This window comes from Corvus moneduloides, chromosome 3, assembly GCF_009650955.1.
Source record: "Corvus moneduloides isolate bCorMon1 chromosome 3, bCorMon1.pri, whole genome shotgun sequence".
Lineage (NCBI taxonomy): Eukaryota > Metazoa > Chordata > Aves > Passeriformes > Corvidae > Corvus > Corvus moneduloides.
In genome coordinates this window covers 19,142,136-19,168,513 of record NC_045478.1, presented here as the reverse complement: position 1 = coordinate 19,168,513, position 26,378 = coordinate 19,142,136, and the positions used below count along the sequence as shown (strand labels likewise).

The window sequence follows — 26,378 nt, the reverse complement described above, 5'->3', positions numbered from 1 at the left end:
ATACCTGGAGATCAAATTCTTTTTTAAATCATAGAAAGCAATTTTAGATGCAGAAAAGGTTTCTTTTAAAAGCAGGGAAAGATGGAGAAAGTGATATCCAAAGTGCTTGTGGTTTGATTTCTACTACTAATGTATCCCTTTACTGCAGACACAGATTATATAGAGTATTTAATCTGCAACCTCGTCAGAGGTTCCTTCTGTTAGTGGCTCTTCTCAGACCAAGGTAATTTCCCTGAGTATTCTTATGGATCTGGTATTGTTACCTGAATGACATTAAAGAAGCTCCTTTTTCAAGTCCATTTTCTCTGTGAGTTGAGCTAACGTGCAGTAGGGTGGGGTTGTATCCCCTCTGTCTCTGAGACGTAAGCCCAACAGCAGGGAATGTGCTGAAGCTTTGTTGGAGATTTTGTTTTCCCCAGAAAATCCTTCATATGTGGCTGCTGAGCAGAGCCAAGAAGCAGCCTTGACAGTTCTCTGCTGCTCAATGTCTGTCTCATCTCTGAGCTGTGTAGGAGTTTGCAAAGGCCGATTAATATTTAACATACCTGGAGTCTTTGATCTTTCAGTTGGAGTCTGGATACATCTGAATCCTCATAAAATGCAGACAGAGGAGATGATGCTGCCTTTTATTCATTAATGCAGAGACTGGAGCACCCTCCTAATTTCCATTTCTTCTTCCATCTCAAGCCATTTCATTCTGCTCTCCAATTTGCCCGTCAAGAATCCTTATCACCAGTCTGCCAGGTGCTCATGCTGAAAACTGCCTAATTTCCAGGCTTTCAGCTGTGTATCTGAACCACTTGGCTTGAAAGCCTCTTTGTCTGATCTTCTGAATCCTGAAGTGTTCCCACTGCAAAAAAAAGGTGTGATATCCTGCAGACTGGTGACCAGGTGTTCTCCTGGGCTGTAGGGTAGGTCCTGCAAGCTAAGGCAGGTAGGACCCACATCCTCTTTTGCTCAGCCTGCAAACCCTGTCTCTCAAGGATGGCTGCTGCTGAGGATGTCTGAAAGAGATTTCCAGGCATGTCCTTGCTGGGATCCTGTTATTAAGGTTCTTAGAAATGCCTCTGCCCAAATTAGGGTGCAAACGAGACCATATGCCAGTGACAATAGTAAGGGTTTTATTTGATGAGAGGGAGAGAGGAAAAAAGGAAAGAAGTAGAAAATAGTTGTGGGGGACAGAAAGGGTGACAGGGACAGAATAAGGAAAATATCACCACTCCGTGGATTCCAGCAATGCTCTGTTGATCCTCTCCAGCTGGTCTTCTTGGTGGTGCAGGTCCCCCCCAAAAAGCACAGAATCTGATGGGTTTATATAGCCTCGAGCCAGGTAGCAATGTCTGGCCATGTCCCCCTGGGGTGGGGGTCAGTCTCTCACAGCAGACTCTGGGTCTGTTCCATCACGTGCAGTCCTGTGGGGCTGAGCCTCTCACGTGGAAATCCTGTGGATGTGGCCTGTGGGGTTGAGGGTTCCACAGCTGGGCTGGTTTGTGTAATCAGAGGATGGGTGTTCAGTGCATCTCACCAGAGGTTGCACCATGCACCCAAAACCTCCTCCTCCCCCCTCAGTTGGGGGGAGTCTGTGTAAACCTGGCTTCTGTGAGCTGTGCTCTCCCCCACCCCAAACTCAGCCGGGGATGATTGAACAATGGGTTTCCCTTTATCTAATCAGCAGTTCAAAGTCCCAGTCTTCGGGGAGGCTTCTTTGGTTGTAGCTTCTTTATAATGAGCAAAACCTTTATATCAATGTTTGAGGCATGAACTATTTTCAGCCTCTGACAGTCCTCCTGGCTGGCTGAGGCAATCCCAACTGCTTTCCTCCATAAGGGAGCGCCGGTCCCTCATTTGGCATTGCAAATCAAGTTCCTGCCAGGGACCCCTTCATTTTGCAGTCAACTAGCATTGACTATTTGAATGCCAAGACTGGCCTTAGAAACCTTGGAAGATCGGGGAAAACACCCTTTTACTCAATCTTTCTTATTGGCTAGTTTTTGTTGCTGCCTCTTGCTTGCTGAGTGTTGTGAATCAGAGACAGGAAAAAGAGGCAGGACTGTCCACTGGACAGGAGCCTTGTACCCTGGGGTTAGGAATCTCCTTCTGGGGAGACGTAGCCAGATTCAAGCTTAATGTTTTTGAAGTCATTTTAGTATGCACGAGAGGATATTTTGGAGAAAAGTGCTCTCACAGAGATCGATACTTCAAAACTATCTCAAGACTATGGTCAAATAATTTGCACAACCTTAGAAAAGAGCTGTAAAGTGGCCAGTGACTTGACCTGGTTTCTAGTACTTGTGGCTGGCCCTGTGCATACGCAAGGGAGTCCGTAGCCCAGAAAAGCAGAGTTCAGCAACACAGCAAATGTTTTCCTGCTGGTTTTGTCTGTCAGAGCCCTGGGGAGCTGGCCTGGTTGTTGCTTCTCCATGGCAAATTTCCATTACTTCTCCTTTTCCTCTCTGGCTATTGCAGTTCTTGATGTCCACCTTTATCACAGAATCATAGAAAGGCTTGAGTTGGAAGGGACCTTAAAGATCTTCTAATTCCAACCCCCCTGCCTTGGACAGGGTGTCTTCTACTAGACCAGATTGCTAAGGGTCCTGTGTAATCTGCTTTGAACACTTCCAGGGGTGGGTCATCTATAACTTCTCTGGGCAACCTGTTCTGTCTAATCTAAATATCTCCTCTTTCAGTTTAAAGCCATTCTCCCTTATCCTATCACTGTCTGTCTGTGTAAAAGTCGCTCTCCCTCTGTTTTTTAAGTATCGGAAGGCCCCAATGATGTTTCCCCTAAGACTTCTTTTCTCCATACTGAACAGCCACAACTCTCAGCCTGTCTTTGTAGGAGAGGCGGTCCAGCCCTCTGATCATCTTTGTGACCCTCCTCTGGACACATTCTAATAGGTCCATGCATGGCTTTAGATGTACCTTCTCTAGCTCTTGTTCCTCATCCTTGGGTGACAAAAGTCAATTTTGTCCTGTACCCTTGAGAAGCCTCGAGTGATAATTGCTGCAATTGTGACAAAACTTATCATGGCCTAAATATTTGAGCAGCAGTTCCACATTCTCCTAGGTATTCTTTCTGGTTGGCAAAGCTTGTCTGTGAAGTAGTTTATGCCTGACTCATTATAGGAATTCATGGCAGATTGTGGAAATCCTCAAATCCCTGTTCCTCCCTTGCCCCATGGGAGGATAACCCAGCATTACCTAGGATTACCTTTTCCCTAGGGTTTCCTGCCCCACTGTAGCCCATTAGACTATGACTGTATTGAGATCTCTTGACCCAAGAACTCTTCCCAGATCTAAGCATACACACAACCTTTTAAGGCGTGGTCCTCCAGCTGCAGGTCTCTCTCCTTTGGAAAGAAACCTGGGGAAAAGATTTGAGTCAAAAGGGCCTCATAGCATATACAAGTCTTTGCACCATATGTGGATGATCAGTAAGAACTCAGAGGTGGATTGTGGGGTCCCCCTGTCCTGCAGTGTGGATGTAGCAACAGATGGTGTGGCAAGGCGGTTGTGAGGCAGAGCACCCTGGCCTGTAACTCATGCAATGCCCTCCACACATGAGGAAGGAGACAAAATCTGCTCCCATCCGATTCTCTTGCTGTGGTTCCTAGGGGATAATGGAAGCACAAACTGGACAGTAATTCAGATGGACAGTTTATTCCCCCAACTCCAAAATCATCCCCTTGGCCTTTCTGCTAAGACATCTGTTATGCCAGTTAACACCTTCAGGCCATCCCAAAAATAACAGTTCCACTCTCCTAGATCCCCAATATATTGAGGCATACCGACCCGCATACTGGTCCTACACCTGTGGCTAATCCTACTTGGCTTATTTTTGAAGGGATTCAGGGAGTGGAAATTAATATAGCCCTATCTTCTTGCTCTAGATGTAAAATACAAGTCTTTATGATGGCTATAAAAGATGATAAAAAACCTGTTATGACTTTCAGCTTATTTGTGTAGTACAGAGCTCTGGTTAAAGATGGACTGGAAAAACATATCAGAAATACATACATAACACTTTTGTCAAAGTATTTTTACAGGCCCCCTAAATACTGCATTTTGACAGTCCTTTCACACAAACTCCATTTCTGTTCAGTTGTTTTCTGAGACATCTCTTCACAGCCTCATTTCAGGCAAACCATTTCACTTGTTGGCTTAGACTAGGATATATTTCAAAGGTGATTCTCTTCAGGAGTTATTGAAGACTGTGATGCAACTTTATTGAATGATACAGTGAAATATTACCTGCCTTCCACCCTCGACTTACATGAGGGCAATTGTATCAGACAATTTGCCTGGGCACAATTCCAAGCGCTCAGGTAGATGGGAAGTGAAGTTTCAAGCCTTTGAGTTGGTCTCATCTGTTGCTGAATTGTCTCTTTAGAGCAGTATCCACTCTTTCTAAGTGGAAAATTAGTACTAACAACTTCCAGTGCAAGGCCAGGTGGCCAAGAAGGCCAATGGCATCCTGGCCTGTATCAGCAATGGTGTGGCCAGCAGGACCAGGGCAGTGATTGTCCCCCTGTACTCGGCACTGGTAAGGTTACACCTCAAATACTGTGCCCAGTTCTGGGCCCCTCTCTGCAAGAAGGACATGGTGGTGCTGAAGCATGTCCAGAGAAGGGCAACAGAGTTGGTGAAGAGTCTGGACTACAAGTCCTGTGAGGAGTGGCTGAGTGAACTGGGGTTTAGCCTGGAGAAAAGGAGGCACAGGGGAGACCTTATCACTCTTTACAATTACTTGAAAGGAGGTTGTAGCTAGGGTGGAGATGGTCTTTTTTTCCCAGGTTACAAGAAATAGGACAAGAGGAAATGGCCTCAAGTTGTGCCAGAGGGAGTTTAGATTGAATATTAGGAAAAATTATTTCATGGAAAGGGTTGTCAAGCACTGGAACGGACTGTCCAGGGAAGTGGTTGAGTCACCATCGCTGGACATATTTCAAAGATATGTAGATGTGGCACTTGGGGACATGGCTTAGTGGTGGACTTGGTAGTCCTGGGTTAATGGTTGGTTGATGATCTTAGAGGTTTTTTCCAGCCCAAGCAATTCTATGATTCTAAGCCTGCATGTTGTGTTTTCTCCTTTCACCTTTCCAGATTGCTGCCTCCAATGAGAAATCATGAACACAGAATTGCCTATTATTGGCTTTGCTAATCTCCTTCTTGTTTAATTAAATTTCTCCTGAGCTTTATCTCATCCAGTTTAACAGCAAAAAAACCTGCTAAATATGCTGCTGCCTGTTTCATGTGTGTCTGAGGAACACACAACCTGCTTGGAGGAGCTGCACATGTGCTTCTCATGCTGTGTGGGTTATGGCACACAAATATATATTGTGTTTGTAGTGGGATGCTGCATGTGTTCAGAAACTGATGAAAGCCTTTGGAATTCTTATAACTGTTTATTCATTCTTTTGTTTAGGAGTCAGTGACCTGTAAGGGCTCATTATGAAGAGAGATCTGGTTTTCTTGGTGACTCTAATTAGCCTTGCCTTCCTGTCACTGCTAAGATCTGGATATCCTCAACACATTGCAGAGGAGTCCTGCTCTGTTCAGATTCTTGTTCCAGGCCTCAAAGGTAATGTGAAAGCCTACTCCATTATTCAAATATTAATCTTTTTGTTCTATCAGGCTCATTTGCATCACTGACAGTTTCTAACAGAGACAAAGAAGGTGCCTCTCAATTGTCCTCTTATTTGCCCCTGTTTGTAGCCTCCTTAAAAATGGAGTTTTAAGGTCAATAAGATGAAATTAAATGGTTCAGAGTATGCACGCCAGTTTCCCAGATTTACTCCTGATCAGTAGTGCTTGTTATTCTTATACATTGCCTGGTTGCTCTCTCTGTGTTTATACTGAGCAGTGGTACACATACCCAAAGACTGTAAAATCAGACCCTACTTTAAACCTGGAGAGGTTTTAATTCCCATTTTGCAATATAATAGGAATTATTTTGTGTTTTCTTGTCTTTTGCTTGTCTTGTTTTGATTTTTTAAAAGCTCAAATACCTCTTAGAAGAAAGAAAACATTGGTTAGGTTTTTGGCATTTCTATAGTTTTTGTGGAAAAAGGCAACATTTTTACAGAATATGCCCCCAAACTATTGCCCAAAGAAGACAGCGTAATAAATTATTGATCTTTTCATAGGAAAAAAATATACCTTGCATAAGAAATCAACCACTGGGAAGAATTAGCATTTTAAAACAACAGCATCCATTACGGTTGTTGAAATCCCAGCCCTGTTTAGTCAATAATAATTCCCCTTGTGGAGGCTATGACATTCCTGTTGAAATATAACACTTTTGAACATGGGGAAATACTTGTTAACAAAAGGACCAAAAAAACCCCCATGAAAACCACCAGTTTATCATCAACAATAAAAAAAACCCCATTGTTTAAGAAACAAACAACAAACCATTCCATTTTTCTTATAATTACACCTTGTAGTGTCACAAAACCCACCTAACCAGAATCGGTGCCATTAATCTTATCTTTACAAACCTGGGCTTTCCCCAGTTGCCTGAGGGCCATATTATGGACTGCAGGCACTGTCTGTTCTGGTTAACTGATTGGGAAGGGTAAAGCTCAGTTCTGTTCTGCAGTTGTTTGCACAGCTAAATGGTGAGCCCAGTGTGGCCACAGGTTTGGCTGTGGTGCAAACTGCCCTCTCCAGACATTGCCCAATTTGTGTGTGGCTGCCCTGTGCTTGAGGCAAGAGAACTGGGCTACAGGGATACGGGTTGTGCATGGCCAACTGGCTTTAAGAATATGGTTTTTTTTAATATTTATTATTGTTTTGTCTATTATTTTTATAGATGCAGCTTTGGATGCCTGAAGTCAACCAAAAGCTGGTTTTTTCTATTTACCTCAATAAGTGGCTTTTGATCTTAATGATGTTTAGACCTTCTGCAGATGTTCTAGTTAGAAAGAACAACATTTTATCTAGGCCTTCTGAGGCTTGACTAAAGCTTGAGTAAAGTTGTTTAATTCATTTGATATATTTACTGTGTAAAAGGCATAAGATAGTGCTGTTAATGTGGCTTACAGAGGAGAACACAATCAAGTTAAATATATGTTGTCCAAATTTGCATGAAAGATTAGTCAAAGGGTCGGACTCCACAGCCCTAAGCTTTGAAAATACTTTTCATATCAAAGAAGTTGACAGGACAAGTTTTGTCACTTCTTTGCTTTGGTTCCTTATTTTTGTAATCAGTCAAAATTAGCATCTCTGATTACTATTTTAATGCAAGGATCATTACTATTATTATTATATGCAGCAGAGGTTTTTTAAAATGTGTAAACTGTGCAAGACCCTTTGGCAGAAGACAATTCTGAGCCTGGAAACCAGAGAAAGGCCTGAAAACCACCGTGTGTTAATGATTTCACTCTGTTTCATAAAATGTAAGCCTTGAAAAATTTAGAGAGATTGATGTACAAATTCAGTGAAGCACAAAATGACCTTATACAGATGTAGTTAATGTGAAATCCCAAAAAAGCTTTCAATGCTCCAACTACGCTGTCAGGGGGACTGGCTCAGAGAAGTGGCGATGAGATACTGCCATCCCCCACTGGCACAACTCCAACCCTTTTTGCTGGCCAAGGCTTCCTTTAAACTGAGCACACTGGCCAAACTTCAGCTCCCATAAAGAGGGATTTGCTCACTGCAGCTGTTAGATCTGCACCATCTCCTCTTCTGCTGAGCTGCCAGCAACATCGCCAGTGGTGGAGGAATAGAGTCCCACACTGCTGCTGGGCATAGCTCTGTCAGAATTTGGGAAAAACAGGCACAGGGAAGAAATGGAAGAAACTAGGGAGACAATGGGATATGTGAATGGCAGAGGATAGACACTTAAGAGGGGGTGCAAAAAGTGAAGCCCAAATGGGGCGGTGAAGGACAAAGTCATTTTCATCAGGGAAAAGTACCCAAAAGTGGGGGAGGGTAATGGAGGAATTTTAGAAGAACAGAAAGAGATAAAAGGGAAAAAACAAAAAAAGAAGAGCTCAAAGAATGAGACTGAGTGGAGAGATGGGAAACTAAATAAACATAAAATGACACAAAATCAATTAAGACCCCACAGAATAAAAGAGGAAATCAGAAGGGGCATGAAATAAGAATGGAGGTGGAAATGGATGAAGAAGAAAGCCGGTAAAGACACCAAGAATAGAAAAAGCACAAATGAGATTAAAGCCAGCAGTTTAGGTCTTAGGGAGTGGTTTTGGTGGTTTGTGGGGGATTTTTATGTCTGTATGTTTGGGGGTTGTTTTTGTTTGGTTTGTTTTTTTGTGGATTTTTTTTTACTTGTTTTTTTGTTTGTTTGGTTTGGTTTTTTTGGTAGTTGTTTTGGTGGGGGTTTTTTGGGGGGCGGGGTTGGTGGATTGGTTATTTTTTTAACTCAAGTGTATAAAGGAGTAAGATGGAAAGTGTAAGGACAAAACCATGGGTCTGAGAATGCAGAAAGCAGACTGAACTACATTTTAGAAAGCCAGCAATATTAATAATAAGGAAAGTGTGCTGTGTGTGAAAAAGTAATGGATGATGAAGCCTCACTACACAGCTCACTCATATTCTTCCTAAAGTCCAGTTTCTTTTGATAGGCACATGAAATTGAAGTTACTACTATTGTGGAGAAAAAAGTAATGTAGAACAATCCTTCAAAGCTTAAATTCTCAGTTTGCTATCTTGTTTTGTCACCCTTCTAGAATCTAAAGCAGGAATTGTCTTAATGATGTTCAATACATAAAAAAGTTGATGCTACATTAAAGAACTCAATTTTTTTTTACACTCACACTTGATGCATCTACTCACACAGGGAATACGAGTAATGGAAGGAAGTTATCACCAGCCAGGAATACTTAATAGCTCACGTAGTTAATATTTGGTGTGCGATTTTCATTGCATATTGTAGATGGTACAGTTTATGGTAGGAAGTCACAAACATAAGCATAGACAAATCCTGTCCCAAAGAACTCCCAAAAGGAGGCAAATCAACAGCAATTGTAAGATATGTCACATGAATTAAGGAACATCTCTTCCAGAGATGATGTAGGAAGAACTTGTAGTAGTGTCAGGGCCTGATACCCATGATCCTACTGCAGCTCAGGCTAATGGCAGGGCTAAATTTCTTTTGGGAAAGAAACTACGAACCACATCTGGCCCTGTCTCTGCTGCATAGGCAATGCTGCATGGTGCTGACAAAGAATGTACTAATTCCTGCAGTGGGGCCGGAGCAAATATCCAGAAAGGGGTGGAGAGGAGTCTGAGCAAGAGGTACAACTGCTAAGGGACTGTGGCTGGTGGAAGAGGCCACAACAGATCAGTCAGATAGGGACCATGATGCACAGATCCCAACCGCCTGCTCTGAAAGAACTTGGTTGTAGACCAAGGGGCTGGAGATCAGAAAGGAGGCACAGGGGTGTCTAATTCATTAATCAAGAAGTTAAACAGTATTGTTAATCGGTGAAAAATTAAATTGATTGAAATTTCTTGACAGAGAACTGTTTTGTTGCCCATGACACCTGCACAGGCTTTACTTCCTCAATTTGCATGATGCTCAGGGTACAAACAGCAAAAATAGGGATTTACACAAGGCAAAGCTGAGCTGGGGCACTGATCAGTCCCTTTTGGCCAAGGTCTTGCTCCTTAAAACAGCTGATAAGAAAAAAAACGTAGACTAGTCTGTAGCTGGGCCTGTAATGGAGTAATCTCCTCCTAGAGAAAGTTTTTAAAACACCCACACTAAGGAATGCGGTGTCATCGTATTATAGGAATAAATGCAGGCAAGTGTAATGGCCTGAAGCAAGAGTGATCTATTGTATTGATCCCTAATGCACAGCTCTCGCTCTGAAGAACGGGTAAAGCAATAGGCTGTAATAGCCTGCTCTCAGCCTCCAGAGAGCAAGGAAAAGTCATTGTCAGGATTTATCTTTGGGAAGCAAAGAACTCATAACCAGCCCTGAGGGGTGAAAGGCAATCATACAAAGCCTATTGGTTACCTGATAATAAAAATGTGACGTTCCCAAATGTGCCAAATGATAGCCTGTTTCATACTAACAATATTATTCACTGGGGATTATGTGAAGTTTGTCCTCATTAAGGTCAGAGAATGGCCTATTTTTGCATGTCTGAAGGCAGGGAAGATGGTCTGGAGCAGCCTGAAGAATGAAAATATAACAGATGAAGGGCTGAGTTCAGCTCACAGCCACCTAGGTCTACAACAACGAGAGAGATGGAAAGAGAGCTGGAGGCTGCATATTTGAAATGTTTTTACATGTCATCTCTGTGACCCCTCTCTTAACCACAGCTGCCAGCTATGCCAGAGAGCTGGGCTTGTGGGGTGCATGATAACCATTGACTTTCCTAATGTGGTGCTCCTGTCAGCTTCCTGGAGAGCAGGTAATGCTCACTCTCCTCCACAGAAATACAGTGTTGGGATAACACGTGTGCTGTGCTAACTCTGGATTTTACATACCAGCATTTTATTTTCTGTGGAAGGCATAGAACTTTCTTCTCCTTCATCATATAAATCCTGTGTTGTCAAGGCGGCTGTATAAATCATTCTTGAAACTTCTGTTTGTGAAAGAGATTTTAATTTTGTCAATGGCAAACTACAGTAGTAATACAGTAGTAGGCGGCAAAACAAGCTAAGCATCCCCAAATTTTCAATGAAAGGCACCAGGGAAGCAAATGTTTACAGAAAATGGTGTTTAAATATGCTGAATATAATGATTCACAATAAACTATGTGGATGTAAGCACACTGCATAGTGGTTCATACTTCAGAGATTAAAAGGCACAGTATATAACTGAGGATGTGGAGTAGAGAGTTAGCTCTTTCATGCTTAAAAATGGTCCTCTAATGATGGATGTAGCAATACCTTCTTATAGGTCTCAAAAATGGCACTTTTTTCTTTTAATTTGAGGTCATAGTTAAGCCATTTTCACTTGAGATTTAAGCATGTCCTCAGCAGAGGCTCAGAAAGAGTTTGGTGAACACAGAAGTTTATGTGCAAAGTTGAGATCTACCTCTGAAGCTTCTGCTTAAGTGAATTGTACTGTTGGCTTTTTGGAGGTCAATGATGTAAGTAACCTCCACAAAACTAGACCTGTTGTATAAGACTTCAGTAATGTATTGTCTACATAGATTGAAGAAAAATCTGTTTTCCGTCCATCAGGTAAAGCTGTTAAATCAGATCACATCTGCTTCTATTTTTTTCCTCAGAGAGAATGGCATTCTTGTCACTGCTGCTAACAGAAAATAGTCCTGTTTTAATATGATTCTTCTTTTTGTTTACTTTTTGTATCAACAGGGGAGGCTGGAGAAAAGGGGGAGAAAGGTGCTCCAGGTCGTCCAGGAAGAGTTGGGCCTCCAGGAGAAAAAGGTAACTTTGTTAAAGAAGATGTTTTGAAAGTGATTCCTAAGAAAATCCTGCTTTTTCTTGTGAGATGATGATGATGATGGGAGTCCTCTCTCCCTTTGCTGGGTGACTAAATCACCCATGGCCATTTCTGTTTACTACTGTTGTGGTTTAACCCCAGCTAGCAGCTCAGCCCCATGTAGCCACTCACTCACTTCTGGTTTGGATGGGGGAGAGAATCAGAAGGGTAAAAGTGAGAAAACCAGTGGGTTGAGATAAAAACAGTTTAATAGGTAAAGCAAAGGCCATATGCACACAAGCAAAGGATAGCAAGGAATTAATTCAGTGCTTCCCACGGACAGGCAGGTGTTCAGCCATCCCCAGGAGAGCAGGGCCCCATCATATGTAACAGAGACTTGGGAAGACAAATGCCATCACTCCAAACATCCCTCTGTTCCTTCTTCTTCCCCCAGCTTTACATACTGAGCACAATGCCATATGGTAGGGAATTTCCCTTGGGTCAGTTGGGGTCAGCTGTCCTGGCTGTGTCCCCTCCCAGCTTCTTGTGCACTCCCAGCATTCTTGTTGGTGGGGTGGGGTGATGAGCAGAAAATGCCTTAATCCTGTGCAAGCACTGTTCAGCAATAATGAATATATTTCTGTGTTATCAACATTGCTTTGGTCACAAATCCCAAATATAGCACCCCCCGAGCTACAATGATATAAACTAACTTTATTAACTTTACCCTAGCCAAAACCAGTACAACTTAATGCACTCAATTGTAGACTAAGTATTACTTTCTGGTCAAAAAGATATATTTTGGAAATAAAAAAAATCTTGCTTTTTTAGAAAGGTCTCTGTGAAGAAAAGCATCATAATGTCTTCTTCATAATTTGCCTTCTGCAAATGAAAACCTCATATTAGATCAAAGGAAAAAAAATCACAAGCCTCGATTTTCCTGTTTCTTTTTTTCTGTGAATTTGAACACTCACAACATCTTAATTAAAACCATTGAGGGAAGGCAGTAAGCCATAATAGGCAGAGATGAACATGAGTGTTCCCACATTTTTTGGATATGTGAAAATGGTGATAAATTTGTTTGCATTGTAGTTCAAAAATATTTTGAGCTCTTGGAAGGAATGGTGCTCAGCAGTGTTCAATTATACAGCTGAGAGAAATGTAGCATTTCTGTCTTGCAGGAAATTCTGTCTTTCCACATTTGTTTTCCTCCTGAAGCAAGGAGGAAATTTGACCTTCATAAGTTTTCCAGGAGGTGTGTGTTCTGAAAAGTTCAAATTAGGAGTAGTCAAACCCTTTAATCTCAATATTGAAATTAAAGATTGACATTCCTGTCATGAGAAGGTTGGAGTTAGTTTTTACTGAACTGAGTTTACAGTCTTTCTTTCAAAGGAATTATAGAGATAATTTATACTTCCTTCTGATGATGCATGATCTGTTATGTTGTTCTTTTAGGCAGTTATGGAAGTCTGATACTGATTATCCTGGGACCAAAATCCATAGCTAGAGCTCTTCCTCCTACAATGCATTGAAAAAATTATAACTTCCATGAGGTGTGTGTGGTCAGTCAGTGTATTTCCCTTATGTAGATATACTTTCAAGGACGACTCTTAGAAAAAAAAAATTGGAAACTAAAATTTCAGCTCTTGCAAGGCTATGCAGCATGAAGTGAATTATGACAGAATAATTTAGGTTAAAAGGTTGTAAAGAGCTCATCTAGTCCAATCTCTGCTTTAAACAGGGCAGATTTCAATATCAGAGCAGGTTGCTCAGGGCCTCGTGCAGTAGACTTGTGAAAATGTCCAAGGATGGAGATTCCACATACTTTTTTAATGTCTGTTTCGCTGTTGTCATCGTGAAAGACCTGTTGTAGCTTGTAATCATCGCATCTTGCCCTTTCTCTGTGTGTCTCTGACAAGAAAACGCTTCATCTTTTCTGGAAACTGCTTGTAAGTAGTGGAAGACTGTAATTAACTCCTCCCTTACCTTTCTGTATTCCAAGCTAAATAAAACCATCTTCCTCAGCTGGACTTCCATTTGCCTTTCATGTATGAGGGCCCAAAAATCTCTGGGTCCTTTTATGCAAAGGAGTTTTTTTACCCATTGGCCAGACTTCATCAATGCATCACAGGTGAGGAACTTAGGATCTAGCTGAACCCATGATATTACTGTCAACACATTTCTGCAGCTTGTTGAGCTCCTCCTGACTGGCAGGGCTGTCCTCCAGTGCACCAACCATTCCTGCCAGCATGGAGCATTTTCTACTTCTTGCTCCCTTTCGGTGGTGAAGGACTGGTTCTCGAGGAATGTCACTCATTAGCAGCTGCTGATTAGACTTTGGCAGCCTTGCAGCAGCACCAGCCAGCGCTCTCAGCATCCTTGAATGCTCTGTGGGCAGGACCAAGGGCTCGTGTAGATCCAGGTGAAGTAGTCCCTCATTCAGTCATCTGCTGCCATGAGCAGCTTGTCCTCCCCAGATCTTTGCTACCAGACATGCAGAACTGGGAGACCAGAGAGCAGACCTTGCCAGCAGAGACAAAGGCAAAGAGAGCACTCAGTGCCTCAGCCTTCTCTGTGTCCTTTGGCATGAGGTTGTCTTGACAACTTCTTGAGAACCTCTCTCATCACGCTGTCTTGCATGTTTCTCTATCTTGGCATTTTGTCATGTCACTTCAAAATGCTTTGGACCATGTGAGATGTGGAAGTACTCTTTTTCATTCAGGCCAATCCATGATGTAGCATTTAATTTATTTATTTTTTTCTGTAAAATTGCATTTGTTTAAAATATAGTTATCATAAGGTATGCTTGATTAATGCTAATAACAGTGGTAATTTTCTAGTTTTCCATACCTCCAAAAATCCAAAATTCTGATGAAACTGCAAGAAGAAACACTGAAGTGGAACACACTGCAAGAAAACATACATGAAACAGAAAGGAGATTAAAGAAAATTGAATATTAATACATACTATATAGGTATTTTGCCAGGTAGTACTTTCAACTAAATACAGGCAAAATTTCTAACTACTTCTGTAGCAACATGTTTTTTCTGCTTTTTTTTTTGCATCCAGAAATTTCTACAAAAAACCTTGTTTAAAATAAATTCTAACTAACTACTCTTTTCATTAATGCTGTACATTTTGTAGATATTTGTCTTCATCAACTCCTTTCCACAAATGCTTCATCAAAGAAAAAAACATAGTTACCTTAAAACAAATTTGGATTATATGGCACCATATTTCATCATGGTACTATATTCAGTATACTTTGAATGTCACAGTGTTGACTCGATAAGCAGACTTCACAGATGTAATTTCTAGTCTGTAGAAAGGACACAGAAGAATATGCAACTTTGACCTGGAAAAACCTTTCAGTCTCCTGACCTTTCAGTCTCTGGTTAACCTCCACAGACTGTATGTAGTGTGCAGACCTGTAGGTAAGTTCATGCATAAATACTTTTCTAGACTCTCAAGCTGCATGAGACTGAGTATATTCTCTTCCAGCAGACCAAGGATTTTCCCATTTCTTATCCAGAAGATGGAATGTTGAGGCAAAAATAAAATATAACAATATGCTTGGCAAAAATCATTGTTCCTTCACTTTGCATTTGCCCCTAAAAACACCCATGGATAGTCACAGCAGCCCTGCTTCTATGCAGTAGTCTGTTAAATTTCAGTCAGTGTGTTAGCATGTATTTGACCACTTGTATTTCTCTTGAAGCCCGATGATTTTTGTCCTGGTCTAATACTTGGCTCCTTCTGTTGATGCAAGCTGCTAAATTTAATTTTATTTTTCTCCTCTTTGAGTAAGTGATGGTATACATGAGGGAGAAACTGTAATCCTTCTGCAACATTTGTAGAGTTTTCTACTTTTGGTCTTACTTACAGAATCACACTAATCTTTTTTCTTTTACTTCTTTTTCTTTCCTCTTTCTTTGTTTCATTTCTCTAGCAAGTCCATCTAAGAAAATGTGTTTAGTTTATTTGAATTCCATAGGTACATAATAACCATAAGGTAACTTGCAAAAGAAACTATCTTCTTATGGCATATTTGACCTGAAATGAACAGCTCAAGATAAGAAAGTGCAGTGAATGTTTTTATCATATCCTTTCCTCATGATATTTTCAGATTTGGGTAATTCAGAAGCAGATAAACATGAAAACTTTCTGGTGCTTACCTGAAATAAATCTCATTCTGGCTGTCCTGATGCTTCAGGGTGACATCAGACATACTGATGTCTTTGGGTGTTGATTAAGGTTAAATTCCACTTACTTTCCTCATTGCTTTTAATTAATTGTATAGGTCAATTATGATGCATAGCATGTCAGCAGAATATGCAGCTGTGTTGGCCTTATGTAAAGTTTGGGGCATGGGTCGAGTACAATGGCTGTTTCAGATGAAAGCAGTGTGTACTGCAGCACAAGTTTTGGAGTGTGAAGTTCACAGAATTAACTTTCTTCATTTGCTCTGATGGCTGTGCTGTGCTCTCCCATGTTGGGAGTAAACTCAGTTATTTAACTAAGTCATGGTGCAGTCTGTGAGGCTGTAACTTCCATGTATTCAAATTCCGCACGGATAGCTCAGTAACAATACAGTCCTGTGAATATTCCCAGAGTACTTTACAGCAATCTAAATAAGGAGGGGAAGGTGAATTTACACTTGGAATGTGACATCAAAGGAACATTAAAAATATGTTCTTCAAGATATTTCAATTTTCTTAGAGCCATAACCATTTAAAATAGATATTATTTTAGTATTTTAATTTCAGCCTTTATACATTGTACTTAATTTATGTACAACTATAATGGTATGTGAAGCAGTCACATACTGTTCTTGAGCTTGGAACTCAACTGTCTCTACCTCTGCAGTGTGAGCACAGTGATTTTGGCTTTTGCCAGCTAACACTTTCCCAGGCAATTCCTGGGCATATTTTGGGAGCTAACACAAATGAGCAGCTTGCGAGATTATTCTGGCTTGAAGAGTACAACAATTTAGTATCATGCAGTGTACCATTCTTGGCCACCTGGTTCCCAGTTCCAGGGAACAGTCCCAGGCATTTAGTTTACTAATACAGGCACAGCCTCTTAAGTAGAAGAGAAGACTCATTAATTTAATTGGATTGGAGCCAGAGCGCTCAGTCATTTGTATAATCAAATTCTAAAAAGATGTAATAATATCTTAATTTATATTTTATTATTACTGATTGCTCATTAATATGTAATCAATCAATCCTTTGCATTTCTGAGTCTATTTCTACATGAATTTATTGCTCGCTAAGGAGTGCTGCAGGCAGTATTCCATGTAAAAGTCCTGACATTGACAGTTGTTAATTCACAAAGTGGGTATCTGGTTCAAAACTGTCTTTCAGTTTCACCTGAACTCAATAGGATTTTGAGAAAATCCTGCTAAACTGAGTGGGCAAAAAGATGGCAGATGGGCTTCAGTGTAAATAAATATATTACCTAGGGACATTAGGGATGCATGATTTAATCCATACTTAAATGATGCCAAAACCCAAAACTGTCACTTAAAACTCAAGAACTGCTCTGAAGTCATTAGCAGGAGTCCCAAGGCCAACAGAACACTGCCCGTCATCACAAAAGGATGACAAAAGAACAAAGAACAAAACAGGAAGCTTCTTTTTGCAGCTGATTTTGTTCTGTACAAAAGCCTGACATGCTCTGTCTCAAGTAATGAATGTGCTTCTGGTCTCTGTCTCTCAAGAAGGACTTGAGAGGTTAGAGACGGGCACCAAAAATGTGAGAAAGAGGAGCTGCCTCATAAGGAGAAACTGGACAGGCTGAGACTCTCTGAGAGTAGTCTGAGGAGGTTATAATCAAGGTTACAGAATCACCAGATCCCATCACACCTGAACTAGGAGGGAGTCTCTGAAGCTGCTGGGGACAGACCCTGCAATTCTATCTGCAAAGGACTGCAGATAGTGGCTGGAGTTGTGGGATCTTCCAGTACTGCCCCTTCTGCTGCCACCACAGGAAACAAAGTCTTGGCCTGGAGGGACCACTGGTCTGAAGAAGCTTGGTATTATGTTGTTAACATAATTCTAGCAAGACAGTGTTTCATGAGGGCAGTTATTTCTCTTTGTTTGCCTCTGAATAGAAGCCTCCATTCAGGAACGTACCGTACTATTTTGATTTTTGTTTTGAATGTACTTTTAAATCCTTTAAACTTTTCTGCTGCCTTCCTAGACTGTTTTTTTTTCTCACTATTTTTAGTTTCCTTTGCAAATATTCTAACTATTCTGATTTCTAGTCAGTATAGATTGATAATAGTTTACTCTTTTTTTTCCTCCTGTTTTTTATGTAAAGCTTTTAAAGTTTCACTTTGTCATTATGATACCTGTCTAACATGAGTGGGATGGATCACTACTGAGAGGTGCTTATTTTTCCATTGCCTACCATGGGAGTTCAGATAAATATCTTAGACTAAAAACCCTAACTTTAAGATGGCTAATGCTGGGTGAAATTGATTTCCCTCAACTATATAAAATGCCACCTGTGATTATGCACTGTTCATTCATATAAGAGTATCTGTTTAACATTGTTGGTGACACGGACAGTGGGATCGAGGACACCCTCAACGAGTTTGCCAATGCTACCAAGCTGTGTGGCATGGTCAACATGCTGGAGGGAAGGAATGCCACCTAGAGGGACCTGGACAAGCTGGAGGTGGGCCCATGAAGTTCAAGAAGACCAAGTGCAAGGTCCTGCACCTGGGTTGGGGCAATCTCAAGCACAAATACAGACTGGGCAGAGAATGGATTGAGAGCAGCCTGGAGGTGAAGGACTTGGGGGTGTTGGTTGAAGAGAAGCTTAACATGAGCCAGCCATATGCCCTTGCAGCCCAGAAATCCAACCACACCTTGGGCTGCACCAACAGATGTGTGGATAGCAGACTGAGGGAAGTGATTCTCCCACTTTACTCTGCTCTCATGAGAACCCCAGCTAGTGTGCTGCATCCAGCTCTGGGACCCCCAACATAAAATGGACATGGACCTGCTGGGGCAAGTCCAGAGGAGGGCCACAAAGACGATCGGAGGGATGGGGCACCTCTGCCTTGAAGACAGGCTGAGAGAGCTGGGCTTCTTCAACATGCAGAAGAGAAGGCTCCAGGGAGACCTTAGAGCACCTTCCAGTAAAGGGACCTACAAGACAGCTGGAAAGGGACATTTTACAAGGGCATGTAATAATAGGACAGGGAAGAATGGCTTTAAACTGAAAGAGGTCAGGTTTAGATTAGATATAAGAAATTAGATATTAGAAATTCTTTACTATGAGGATGGTGAAACACTGGAACAAGTTTCCCAGAGAAGCTTTGCATGCTCCATCCTTCAAAGAGTGTTCAAGGGCACGTTGGATGGGGCCCTGAATAACCTTGTGTAGTGGAAGGTGTTCCTGCCCATGGAAGGGGGTTGGTACTAGAGGGTCTATGTAACTTACTGTAGCCACTGTTCCCTCACCAATCGCCGACCTTCATTGGAGTGGATAATTCAGATTTTTCAGAGTAAAGCAGTTCTGTAGCCTGTTGACATATTTGGAATTTTCTGATTTCCAGTTGCCAATAGTTTTTTAAAAATGAAGTGTCCTGAATGTAAATTACTACTACAGCATCATTATATCCTTTAAAAAGATCATTCTCATTCAAGTCAGGCTAGCTAGTTGCATTGGGAATGCTGACTGCTGCAAGACTATCGAGGTACATAGGGGGAAAGACTTTTTAATCTTCATCTGTCTCTTATGTTCTTTTTCTAAGTATCTGCAGATTGCTGTCAAAGATGGCACTAGATTCAAGAGGCCTTTGGTGTGGTTTGGTACACTTCTACTTTCCTTGTTAGGTAGGTGTCTGTGATGTCCTCTATGTCAAATCATGAATTTGATTTGATTTGTCTTAAAATCCTTAAGTTTGGAAAGAAAACTACTGCTCTCTTCTTTTTAACAGGATTCAATTAAATTTGTCTTGTGACATGGTGAATTTGAGTTTCTGCTAGATTTGTCCTGTTGATGCCTTTTTCTTTTTCTAGGTAGTTTTATATCTTCTCGTCTGTTACAACTAATCCTGAAGAGATTGTCCATACTGTATGACCTCCATTTATAGTACTGCACAGAGTCAAACCCCTCATTTTTTCACTTGTTTTGCAGCCCACCATTCATCTCTGGAATTTTATTTCTTCTCTTGCTTGTGGGCCTGAAAAAGCCACCAAGAAGATCACTTAGAATTTCCTTCTCTTCAGTTCCTTCCCAAATCCTTTAAATCTTCTTTAATTGGTTCCAATGTATACCACCTTCATCTGAGAGATGACAAATGACTTTCTTCAGTTCTCTATTCAAACTTTGTGTTTGATTTCCTACTTTTGGTCTATGGAGACTTAATTTCTTTTATTGTCCCCATTTCTTTCCAGCTATCACTTCCTGATTTCATTAAGACTCCTCAGACTGCATTTTTGACAACCATAGGGCCCCTAAAAAGGGCTTTACAAAAGGTATTAAAACTTCTGAAACCCTGAAGGCAGATGGGTCTCTCTTGGAACTTTGTGATTTATTCTGCAGAAGAAGCAGAATAAGCAAGCTCCTGGAGTGGAAGCAGGGGTTAGTCACTGTAAGAGAAACCCAAATGTGAACAGTTCTTTTAATGAGCAAAGGAGGTTTAATGTATGTCTTCATTGCTTGAGATAACACACTTTACTTCTGAGCAGAGCACATAGGTTTTACTGGCTGTGACTGAGAAGCAGTTCATTTTCTGGAAGTTTTTGCGAGAAAGAAAATGAAAAAAAATTTGTATTTTATTTTATTTATGCATTAGATCTATGAGTTTATTTAATTTCAGCCTGAAATTTGAAAGGTGTCTCAGCCTGAAAAGAGAAAGCATTCAAACACCTGATAATCTGTAATGGTAATCCCAATTCATTAATATACAAAGCAAGAGACATAATTTTCAGAGCAACTTGACTGACTGATTACAAGCTGGTACTTCCAGTAGGAGTAGGTAAGAGAAAAATATTTTTGGTTTCTAGTGAAAGCCAGTGTCCAGTAGTGTCTGAATTTGATACTTATTAGAAACAAAGGAAAATCATTGGTTGTAGGACTTGCCAATAATTAATTAGACCAACAAACCACACACATTTGGCTTCTCTCAGTTTAGAGGAAATTGTTTCTTTCTGGCTCACGCCATCAAGTGACAAGAGTTGCTTGAGACTTCATGAAGTAATAGAGATGACATCTCTTAGCCTAGCAGTGGTCGGTTTATATCCTGAAACTTGTTGTTGATTTCACTTTTAAGTTAAAGGTAATGACAAAATGGGTCATGAAATTATCCAGCTTTCAAAAATACGTACGTCTGTCCAGATGCAGTAGCAACAGGGGGCAACAGATCTTCAGTTTTCATAGATCCAAAACTGAGGCTGAGCTATGACAATTTGCACAAGACCAATTGCTGGATCCTTATGGTAGATTTTCCTCCTAGCTTGTCTCATTGTTTCCTTGCACCTGTGTAGTCGAACAGTGCATGGCAGATGTTGCTTTGAGCAAAGAAGCAATCTTTTCAACAATCGTTGAGAACAACGTCGTCAATATTTCCTAAAGCAGTCTTGGTCTTGGATTTCTGCAGGACAGGAGCCTCAGAAGGCATTCGTCCCTGTAGTCCCTCCATACCCACTCTCCTTTAATAGTGTGGTAGAGTGGGAAACCTATCTCATATGACAGTATTTATATTGTATAAGTAAGTCATTAGGCCAAAGCTGGCCCTCAGTTACAGTGGATTCACTGTCTGAGATGAAATGTCAATTGTGTTTGGATCCTTTAAGTCTTCTCAACTCCATGATAGTTTTAATCTGCTGATCCTTGTTTGAATGCAACATCCCCTCTTCTGCATTTTCAATATAATTCTGTCATGATCACTTGAAAGAAGTTTGCAAAAGCTTTCCCAGTGGTTTTCAGCCAAGGGCTGTTGGCAATTACACCTTCATGCCTTGTTAATGTCAATTGTTTAGCAAAGATAAAATCCCTGTCTAGGTTGCTATACATAAGTTCTTCACACGGATTGAGCTGGACTTCAGGAGTTCAATGAATATTTGGGATATAGCATGGTTTTGTTCATTGTAAAAACTGATGCTGCAAACAGTAGAATCTGAATGAATCAGACTACATTGCTACCTTGTGCCTTTCATCTTTCTGTTATGTGTAGGAGAAATGGGGGACAAAGGACAGAAAGGCAGCATAGGACGGCATGGAAAAATTGGTCCTATTGGTTCAAAAGGTATGTTTAATTCAATTGTTTCTCCATTTGTGTTTCAGGTGAAAAATGTGTGATCATTTATGTTTGAATAAAAATTTAGGGGCTTGAAAAATGGCTAACAACTCTCAGAGTTTACCTTAGTAGGAATTTTCTCATGCTGTAGTCAGCCAGGTCACTGGGATCTCTCAACCAGTTACCTTTTGCTGTGACAGCAGTATATGTAGTCTTAAAGCACCATGAGTATCATGGTTTGTGGGTAAATAAAGAACTTGCATTGTCACACAAGTGTGGACAGTTAAGAAAGCAGATGGGAAGACGTGCTGTACTTTGGCAGACTTTCAAGAGCCAGAAGATGTGTTTTCTTATGTTGATTACTCCATAGGCTTCCTACGTGACTTTGGTTAAGTCGTTTGGACCAGTTTGCCTAAGCATCTAGATTAGGATTCGAAATTTAGGCATATCCAGCTCTTTTCCCTCTAGAGCATCTGAATTTACTGGTTCTGTGAAGTTTATGAATGTCAAGAAGTGGATGTTGGTAGGTATTATTTGGGTTCAAGTTTCATAGCTTTGACTGGCCTTTGTTGTGGAATGACTAGGACAGAAAAATCTTTATTTTTGCTTGGGCATATTTCTACTTTCCACATTTGAATTTTACTAGAGAAAAAATAAGTAAGTGCTAAATGAACTATTGACAGAAAAGGCTGCATTAACACTATGTTATTTTTCATGTCTTCAGGTGAAAAAGGAGATAATGGTGACATAGGACCACCAGGTCCTAATGGTGATCCAGGTAATCCATAACACACCTTGTTTATGTGAAAGACTTTTCATCACTAAAAATACATCTGTTTACATACTGGGGGAAATAATGAATTATTTTTGCATAGGTACTGTAGTATTTCACTGTGGTATTTTCAAATGACTTAAAATCACTGAAGTTGCAGTAGTTGCTGGACTTGTAGTGTATGTGCTAAAACAGTACCTCATACCTTCTCAGAGGAGCAATCTCTCCAGAAGCCTAGTGGGAACTGAAGGCAAAGGAGCGTCTCTGCATATCTCACTCGGTCTTCCAGTCAACACAAACGAGCAGGCTGGATGCTCCTGCCCCTCCATGAATTACTGATATAGGAGCAGATTGTCAAGAATACAGATCACAGAATCACAGAATGGGTCAGGTTGGAAGGGACCACAGTGGGTCATCTGGTCCAACCTCTGCTCAAGCAGGGCCATCCTACAGCACACTGCACAGGATTGTGTCCTGGCAGTTCTTGAATATCTCCAGTGAGGAAGACTCCACAGCCTCTCTGGGTAATTTGTTCCACTTCTCAGTCACCTGCACAGTAAAGTTCTTCCTCATGTTCAGGTGGAACTTCTTGCACATCAGTTTCTGCCCATTGCCTCCTGTCTTGTTGCTTGGCACCAGCAAGCACAGCCTGGCTCCAGCTTCCTGTCACCCCCTCTCTCTAGGTTCTTATATGGAGGTATATGGATCTTCCAGGGGTATATAGATGTTCTAGAGAAACAGCCTAGCATAAGAAGTGTAAGCCTTGCAAGAGTGGCAGGTTCAGAGTTGACTGAATTCATTCTTTCCTGGCAGAGTGCATTGGAGGTGCACGGATTAGATTTCTCATGAGAACATAATTTGTCACTCTCATTCTTGAGCCAGCATGCCATGCACCTGGCCAGCATGCACAGTTTTGCAGGGCAAGTACCCTGTGCTTATACTGGCTTAGACAACTGAGCTGAGTAATTGGGTAGTCCAATGCAGATTTTAGTAATTACATACAGAACTGCAAGCTGTAATAAATGCAAACTGTAATTGATCCTCATTTTGAGGTTTGTGGTCAAAGATATAACAATTACCCTTTTAGTATTCACATTCAGATTATCTTTGTCAAACCTCTACCATTTTGGGTTACTAGATGATTTTCTATTGTTTAATTTTATTGTCAGAAGTATTGCAAATTCTGTCATTTCAAAAACAGAGAACTGCATTTTGCAGGTAATTTTGTGGTTGGAATTTTGGATCTGCTGTGTTATGTTCCTTGTGAAGAACTCACAAGTTTTTTGCTGTGAAAGAAGTCTTTGAGAAAACTAAAGAAAATAATTTCATTGAAAATGGAAATTTTTGGTAAATGTTTTTAGTTAAAAAATATTGTGTTTTTTTTGCAGAGAATATCCATCTCTGTTTAGGTTAGTGCTAATTATTCAGGGCTGAAGATTTGTGGGAAGTGCACTGAGCTGTTCTGCACAGGCCCAGACACCCCTGAGAATCATATAATGGTGCAGGATAGAGAAGGCTCTAATTTTCTGTCTGTTGTTTGCAAGACAGCTTTCTCCAGGGCTGCCATGCTGGACCTTTTTCATAAAATTGTTGACATAATTGTTGAAATTAAGTAGCTTTTTGATTTGGGTGTATCTGTATCATTTCACAGGCATCCCTTGTGAGTGCAGTCAGCTAAGGAAGGCTATTGGAGAAATGGATATTCAAGTAGCCCAGCTGACGACAGAACTAAAATTCATAAAAAATGGTAGGTTAATTTTGTATAACAGTTTTCCTTTCTTGTTGCCTCATTTTGTTGGTGTAATCACTCGTAGAGAGTGTCACCGTTCCAGATCTGATTTGTGAAGCTATTTTGGGGTGTGCAGTGACTTGGTTTATAGAAATGCGAGTGCTCACTTTTCAGCACTGCCCTCCCCCGCAGCTGTCGCCGGCGTGCGTGAGACAGATAATAAGATCTATCTGCTGGTGAAGGAGGAGAAGAGGTACAAGGAAGCCCAGCTGTACTGCCACGGAAGAGGAGGGACGCTGAGCATGCCCAAGGATGAGACTGCCAACAACCTGATTGCCTCGTACATCAACCAAGCTGGGCTCACCAGGGTCTTCATTGGGATTAACGACCTGGAGAAAGAGGGGAATTTCGTCTATTCTGACCGGTCACCCATGCAGACCTTCAACAAATGGCGCAGTGGGGAGCCCAACAATGCTTACGACGAGGAGGACTGTGTGGAGATGGTAGCATCCGGAGGCTGGAATGATGTAGCTTGTCACATTACCATGTATTTTGTATGCGAATTTGACAAAGAAAATGTCTAAGCTACTCTGCTCTTTATTTTAAGAAAAATGTTTAAGACAATTGTACAAGTTACTCCATGTTTATAGAGTACAAGTGGAATTTTGCAAGCATGTGGCGTCGGTGTTGTACAGCTGTAAATACAGTTTAGGTATTTCAAGTATCAGTGTTTACCCTTCAGAAGGGAAGAGCAGTAATAAGACATAGCTTGGTTGGGGTTTTTTAATGTAGGAAAATATATCTATTTAGATAAAAATGCGCTTTGGGGCTAAATTTTGCCCTTACAACAGTTAACAAATGTGATTACATGACTGTAAGGGAAGACAGAATTTGGCCTCTTGTTGTTAGAATGATTAGAATTAGATTCCTGATATTCTTTTAGCTTAGTAAAATTTGTAGTTATAAATGCTAATTACTTGTAGTGCTACAGGGATATTTTGGCAACAAGAGAAATATTTTGCATACTCCAGTTAATAAGTACAAATATTACTGTAGGTTTTTTGAATGTTACACCTTTTTTAAAAAAAAAAACAAACAGGCCAAAGCAAACCAACAAATCAGGATTCCTACCAATTTTGTAATGTTTCTTTATTAAACTGTTCACAGATGTATGAACAAAAAGCGTTAAAGTAAACTGATTTTTAATGGTGAGGGAGGCCAAAGTCGAGTGAAAGGTGTCCCTGCCCATGGCAGGGGGTTGGAAGTAAGTAATCTTTAAGGTCTCTTCCAACCCCAACTACTCTATGATTCCATGATTCTATGATAGGAAATTTCTCATAATTTAGTACATAAAGAGAGTTTCCATCCAGATAGTGTTTTGGGGTTGGCTAGAAGTAAAAGTAAGAATTTGATTTTCTGCATTCCTTAGTTGAAAATGATTCAGTGCATGAAGTATTTCAGACCGCAAATAATTCCCTAAAGTAAACGTTTCACATTTTTATAAGATAATCTTAGTGCATCTTGTTACAAAACAAGCAAAATACCAGCCCTCCACAATTTAAGGCAGACTTCATATATATGCAATTAAGCTCGTGAAAACATGTTAGCTATCAGTTCCTTTTGATAAGAAAACAGCTTACATGTTTTACACAGATTGTAATCCCCTGAAAAGCAGGAAAGTTTCTGAAATTTTTCTGATTATGTATATAGCAGTAATAAATAACTTTGCACAAATAATTTATGTACCAAATTTACAATTGCATGTGATGGAAAATGTGATGTATATTTAAAAAAAACCCCAGCATAATTTCACAAAAAAAAAAGATGCATTACATCAGCTCTTCACAGGAGCCAGTTGCATGCCACCTCATCTCACTGTTAGACATAGCAAAATTGACAAAATTTGCAAAATCTCTGACTGCATTTCTTTAGGAATACCTTGCATGTTGTAACCACTGGACTCTGCCTAGCAGGCTGCTGCTCCCTGAGAGCTCAGCGAGGGTTTCCTAGGGCCATGCGATTGATCACATCCTGGAGTCCATTTTGGACAGCCCTGCGACCTGGCTCTGGCAGCCAGCAGCGTTAAAACGCAGTGGTGGTAAAGAAGGTAGAGAAGGGTCTCTCACGAGGGTTTGAGATGGCTTTAATCACATCCTGTCCCTGCCATGTTCAGAGGTAGAGAGACAACGTGGTCTGGGTGCAGGGTGGTTTTGTCAGGGGCCCAGGGGAGGTCCCTGGGCGGGGTT

The 26,378-nt window shown here is 40.9% G+C and overlaps 1 protein-coding gene across 5 annotated transcripts in view; it reads left to right on the top strand.

The window, feature by feature from the left end:
* The window catches only part of COLEC11 (collectin subfamily member 11), a 47,296-nt gene extending 21,288 nt beyond the window's left edge, over nt 1-26,008 (top strand). For 3 of the 5 annotated variants that reach the window (XM_032104506.1, XM_032104508.1, XM_032104507.1), the window contains exons 2-7: nt 5,426-5,581; nt 11,306-11,377; nt 21,569-21,640; nt 22,356-22,409; nt 24,055-24,150; nt 24,307-26,008. In XM_032104506.1, the coding sequence (XP_031960397.1) occupies nt 5,452-5,581; nt 11,306-11,377; nt 21,569-21,640; nt 22,356-22,409; nt 24,055-24,150; nt 24,307-24,716 (834 nt within the window). In that variant the 5' untranslated portion in view covers nt 5,426-5,451 and the 3' untranslated portion in view covers nt 24,717-26,008. The remainder of the gene's footprint in view (nt 1-5,425; nt 5,582-11,305; nt 11,378-21,568; nt 21,641-22,355; nt 22,410-24,054; nt 24,151-24,306) is intronic. The other 2 variants (XM_032104510.1, XM_032104509.1) reach the window with 2 other exon arrangements.
* The last annotated feature ends 370 nt before the right edge of the window (nt 26,009-26,378 follow it).